Raw genomic sequence first — 5,887 nt, 5'->3', positions numbered from 1 at the left:
TAATCTGGCTAACGGTTTATCTATCTTGTTGATTTTCTCAAAGAACCAACTCCTGGTTTTATTGATATTTTGTATTGTTCTTTCAGTTTCTACTTGGTTGATTTCAGCCCTGAGTTTGATTATTTCCTGCCTTCTACTCCTCCTGGGTGTATTTGCTTCTTTTTGTTCTAGGGCTTTTAGTTGTGCAGTCAACTTGTTAGTGTGTGCTCTTTCCAGTTTCTTTTTGTAGGCACTTAGAGCTATGAGTTTTCCTCTTAGCACTGCCTTCATGGAGTCCCACAAGTTTTGGTATGATGTGTCCTCATTTTCATTGAAATCTAAAAAGTCTTTAATTTCTTTCTTTATTTCTTCCTTGACCAAGTCATCATTGAGTAGAGAGTTGTTCAGTTTCCATGTGCACATGGGTTTTCCATTGGTTTTGTCATTATTAAAGACCAGTCTTATTCCATGGTGATCTGATAAGAGGCAAGGGATTATTTCAATCTTTTTGTATCTGTAGAGGCTTGTTTTGTGACCAATTATATGGTCTATTTTGGAGAAGGTACCATGAGGTGCTGAGAAAAAGGTATATTCTTTTGTTTTAGGATGAAATGTTCTATAGATGTCTGTTAAGTCCATTCGGTTCATAACTTCTGTTAATGTCAAAGTGTCTCGGTTTAGTTTCTGTTTCCATGATCTGTCCATTGCTGAGAGTGGGGTGTTGAAATCCCCCACTATTATTGTGTGAGGTGTAATGTGTGTTTTGAGCTTTAGTAAAGTTTCTTTTATGTATGTAGGTGCCCTTGCGTTTGGGGCATAGATGTTCAGAATTGAGAGTTCACCTTGGTAGCTTTTTCCTTTGATGAGTATGAAGTGTCCTTCCTTATCTTTTTTGATTAATTTTGGATGGAAGTCGATTTTATTTGATATTAGAATGGCTACTCCAGCTTGTTTCTTGGGACCATTGGCTTGGAAAATTGTTTTCCACCCTTTTATTCTGAGGTAGTGTCTGTCTTTGTCACTGAGGTGTGTTTCTTGTATGCAGCAAAATTCTGGGTCTTGTTTGTGTATCCAGTCTGCTAGTCTGCGTCTTTTTATTGGGGAATTGAGACCATTGATGTTAAGAGATATTAAGGAAAAATGATTGTGGCTTCCTGTTATTTTTGTTATTAGAGGTAAAGTTATGTTTGTATAGTTATCTTCTTTTGGGGTTGTTGGAAGATTACTTCCTTGCTTTTTCTAGGTTGTAGTTTCCCTCCTTGTGTTGGCGTTTTCCATCAATTATCCTTTGAAGTGCTGGGTTTGTGGGAAGATATTGTGCAAATTTGGTTTTTTCATGGAATATCTTGGTTTCACCATCTATATTGATTGAGAGTTTTGCTGGGTATAGTAATCTGGGCTGGCAATTGTGTTCTCTTAGGGTCTGTATGATGTCCGTCCAGGCTCTTCTGGCTTTTATAGTCTCTGGTGAGAAGTCTGGTGTAATTCTTATAGGTCTGCCTTTATATGTTACTTGACCTTTTTCCCTTACTGCTTTTAGTATTTTTTCTTTGTTTTGTGCATCTGATGTTTTGATTATTAAGTGACGGGAGGTATTTCTTTTCTGGTCTAGTCTATTTGGTGTTCTGTAGGCTTCTTGTATGTTTATGGGCATCTTGTTCTTTAGGTTAGGGAAATTTTCCTCAATGATTTTGTTGAAGATATTTACTGGCCCTTTAAGTTGGGAATCTTCATTCTCATCTATACCTATTATCCTTAGGTTTGGTCTTCTCATTGTGTCCTGGATTTCCTGGATGTTTTGAGTTAGGAGTTTTTTGCTTTTTTCATTTTCTTTGACAACTGTGTCAATATTTTCCACCGTATCTTCTGCATTTTAGATTCTCTCTTCTATCTCTTGTATTCGGTTGGTGATGCTTGCATCTGTGACTCCTGATCTCTTTCTTAGGTTTTCTATCTCCATGGTTGTCTCCCTTTGAACTTTCTTTATTGTTTCTATTTCCAGTTTCAGATCCTGAATGTTTTTGTTTAATTCCTTCTTTGTGTTTTCTTGCATTTCTTTAAGGGATTTCTGTGATTCCTCTTTAAGGGCTTCTATCTGTTTACTTGTACTCTCCTGTATTTCTTTAAGGGAGTTACTTAATTCCTTCTTATAATCCTCTATCATCATCATGAGAAGTGATTTTAATTCTGAATCCTGCTTTTCAGGTGTGAAGGGGTGTTCAGGGCTTGCTATATTGGGAGAACTTGGCACTGATGATGCCAAGAAACTTTGGTTTCTGTTGCTTATGTTCTTGCGCTTGCCTTTCGCCATCTGGGTAACTCTAGTGGTACCTGCCCTCTCTGTGTAAGATTGGAATATGTATTTCCAGTTATCTTGCTTATTGCAGAGCTCCTCGGAGTCCAGAGGTCTCTGTGGTCTTATGCCCCTAATCTCCCGGGTGGAAGAACTCCTGGGACTCAGGCCACCTCTTAGATCTGGTAATCCTTCTGTTCTGAGTGCAGTGGCTCCTCGGCTGCTCTGAGTGCACTGGGTTCTCGATGACTCAGGATTCAGTTTCAGCTGCTCTGAGTGCAGTGGCTCCTAGATGACTCAGGATTCAGTTTCTCCACAGGACAGGAGCAGACCAACTCTGTGTCAGCTGCTCTGAGTGCAGTGGCTCCAGCTGCTCTGAGTGCAGTGGGTCTCTGATGACTCAGAATTCAGTTTCAGCTGCTCTGAGTGTAGTGGCTTCTCGATGACTCAGGATTCAGTTTCTCCACAGGACAGGAGCAGACCTACTCTGTGTCTGCTCCAGTCCCAGGGACCAGGCAGGGGCCAAAGGGAAGTGGAATTCCGGAGGGGCGGGGTTTGGGTAGCTGCTGTGCCCTGGATGTCCCTGGCTCCCAGATATTTTTCTGGGGCTTAGGGAGTGAGATGGAGTTCTTACCAGCTGCTCTGAGTGCAGTGGCTCCTGGATGACTCAGGATTCAGTTTCTCCACAGGACAGGAGCAGACCGACTCTGTGTCTGCTCCAGTCCAAGGGACCAGGCAGGGGCCGAAGGGCTTGAGATTGTATTTTAATTACAAAATTTCTATATTCCCTTTCATCCATCCAAGATCTTGCAAATAACTTTCTTCATCTTCTTCAAATTTGGGGCCTCTTTTTTCATTGTTTTTTATTGCATGCTTGTAAATATTTGTGTGTATATATGTGTCCATGTATATATTTGTGTCCATATAATATACATATATAAATATATATATACACAGATAGTATACATATGTGTGTATAAATTATATATATATATATATATATATATATATATATATATATATATATATGGCCTTATACTTGTATGTGTATTTTTGGCACTGGAATTGCAGCTGGTGTGCTTCTCCCTGGTGAGGACTTTCTCTCCAGCTCATGGCTTTATTCAGGCCTGTAGATCTTTCTGTATATTTCATGCTATCCTAGTCCACTTTGATATGTTTGTCAATGTCCCCCTTATTCAGTTGATATTTGAGTGGTCAGGCTGGTGATTCTTTAAGGATATAGAATCAGCTGTTACTAAAAGACATAAACTAAAAGCAAAGTCTTTAATCTTTTGACTCTTATGATCTTTCTGTCCTGCTTCTATAGTGTTCTCTGAGTCTCAGGTTTTGGACTACATTATAGATGTATTCTTTGGAATCAACTTCAAAACATTGCATCTTGTTTGATGTGATTTTCTGAAGTCATCCTCATCTGTTTTGAAGATTTGTTTTCTTGATGACAGATGAAGATTACATTTGTTTGTGAGGTTATTGACTGATGTTCATATACTTTTGTCAGGGTTATGCTGATTTAGTAAATCAGTTGTATATTCTTGTCCAATAACAATAATTTCACTCAGTTATTTGGTGAATATTTACCTAATTTTACTGTAGTGGGCATGATGATCCCCTTGTTTGAAAGACCGGTAAGTCCAGTTACAGAGAAATTGCTTACCAATAAGATAAGTGTGCCACTACTGAACCAATAGGGCTATTGTGCAATGGTGGTCGCTGGTCATTGATGCAGTTCATAAGTGTCATAGTGGAATAGGACTATTAGTTGCCTCCAAACATTTAGAACCTTGCACAGTTTCTTCTGATCCCATAAAAGCTAGTCCTCTGGGAGAAAACAGACAGGCAATTTCCTATTGCTATAATGCATGGTATCCTGGGAAATGAGGATTTAAATTTCACCACTAGTATTTCAACAATGTCACCACCAGTAGGCAGAATATTTCAGGAGTCTGTTGGAGAGCCATGAATTAAATGCACTATAGGTTTTCGTAGCATAGAATGATTCCATTCTTGTTGTCATTTTTTCCTATATAATCCATCCTACTCCTGTATTTACCTCCCTTTTAATTTCCTAAATTTGCTCCCCTATCCAGTTTCCCATGAGATCACTTATATTCTGCTAGAATCTTTAACCTCCTCGAACGTCCAATGTTTTACCCATCACAGCTTTGAAGCTCCAGAGTTTCTTTTTCCCCTATAAGATCTCAAGATTTTGTCCAAGGAATTATGGAATATATTAGGGACCCATGGTGTCCATATCTTTGGCCCAGCAACTCAGAGAAGGCAGCACAGAAAGAGCGGCTTGTCTCAGCTTACTGTTTCCAAGAATCAGCACAAATGAGTGGCTTACAGGAAAAACTATTCCAGAAATGTGGTCAAATAAAAGTACTAGTTTTCGACCCATCAATCCATAGCTCAAAATTCCTATGACAATAAAAAGTAAGTATATTGTATACAGTAGTAGGAAGGAGAACCCAGTTTGCAAGGCTTTCATGTGGGCTATGGTGCTGGCATCTCTAGGTTGTCTGGCCTTGACCTGCATCTTCTTGTGATGCTTCCACAGTGAGGAGATGAGCATGAGAAAAGCTACCAAGGAAATTGTGAAGGGTATGAGCATGAAAAATGAGTTTATGGGTAATAAAACTTGGGATGAGGTGGTGATTAAGAAAATTTTGGATAAGTTGGTGAATAAGAAAATTCTTGGAAATTGTGGTGAATTCCTCAAACTATAAGATACATTTCCTTCATAAACCTCAATTGAGAAATGATCATACAGCCTTAAAGATAACAGGTTTAAGATCAAGAAAATTATTGATACCAGTATTATCATTAAAACCACCTTTTTAACTCTCCACTTTAGGTAGAGAAAGAAAGAGTTAGAAAAATTGGCTATCTTGAGAAAATAAAAGACACCAAGGCATGTAGCAAGCCAGATGCTGAAATGGTTGTTCACTACCCAGATAATGCCCATTGCTGTAAACATTTCTGATCTCATAAGCAAACGTGGGCAGAGTATGAATAACAGTATACAAATGAGTAAAGACCACACATAAATGAGTCTGGTAAGGGCCAAAGCGGTAAGAATCTGATCCACTGAAGAAATCTTTCTTCTCTTGGCCCAGTCTATGATATTCACTACTGCTATGAATCCATTTCCTAAGATCCCCATTACTACTTCCACAAAGAATATGATTATAAAAGTAAACAATTCACTGTTCTGTATTGTCAGTGAGAACATGCTTCAATTTATAATGTCTCTGCTTCATTTAAAAAGCTCCACTTATTTGCTGTTAAAAAATCCAAATAATGATGCTTTAAAATCCCATATACACATTAATGACTAGGAACCATCTAAATTATCCAGGAATTGCTTCATATATTCTTTACGAAAATCTTGGCTTTCTCTTCCAAAAGAGTTCAACTCTGTTTTCTCCAGACATTGTATCTTATATTCAGCTTTCTAAAGTTGAATAATATGCTGAATTTTCATGTGCTAACCTATAAAAAAGATATATTTATTTGCATTATGTTCACTTTATCCCTATTTGCACATTTTAGTCACACAACTTGGTTTCTGAGCAATACTACAAAAATTAGGCA

At 38.2% G+C, this 5,887-nt stretch overlaps 1 protein-coding gene across 1 annotated transcript; it reads right to left on the bottom strand.

Annotated features, from left to right (window-relative positions):
- Window positions 1-4,523: 4,523 nt before the first annotated feature.
- LOC114632330 (taste receptor type 2 member 110-like) lies at window positions 4,524-5,525 on the bottom strand. Its single transcript, XM_028780867.1, has one exon. It carries the CDS (start codon window positions 5,523-5,525, stop codon window positions 4,524-4,526), a length of 1,002 nt encoding a protein of 333 aa, XP_028636700.1.
- Between the last annotated feature and the right edge of the window lie 362 nt (window positions 5,526-5,887).

The sequence above is a fragment of the Grammomys surdaster genome, unplaced genomic scaffold (genome assembly GCF_004785775.1).
Source record: "Grammomys surdaster isolate TR1022 unplaced genomic scaffold, NIH_TR_1.0 373, whole genome shotgun sequence".
Lineage (NCBI taxonomy): Eukaryota > Metazoa > Chordata > Mammalia > Rodentia > Muridae > Grammomys > Grammomys surdaster.
Note: the sequence above shows the minus strand (reverse complement) of the source record. Positions and strands in the feature narration are given on the sequence as shown.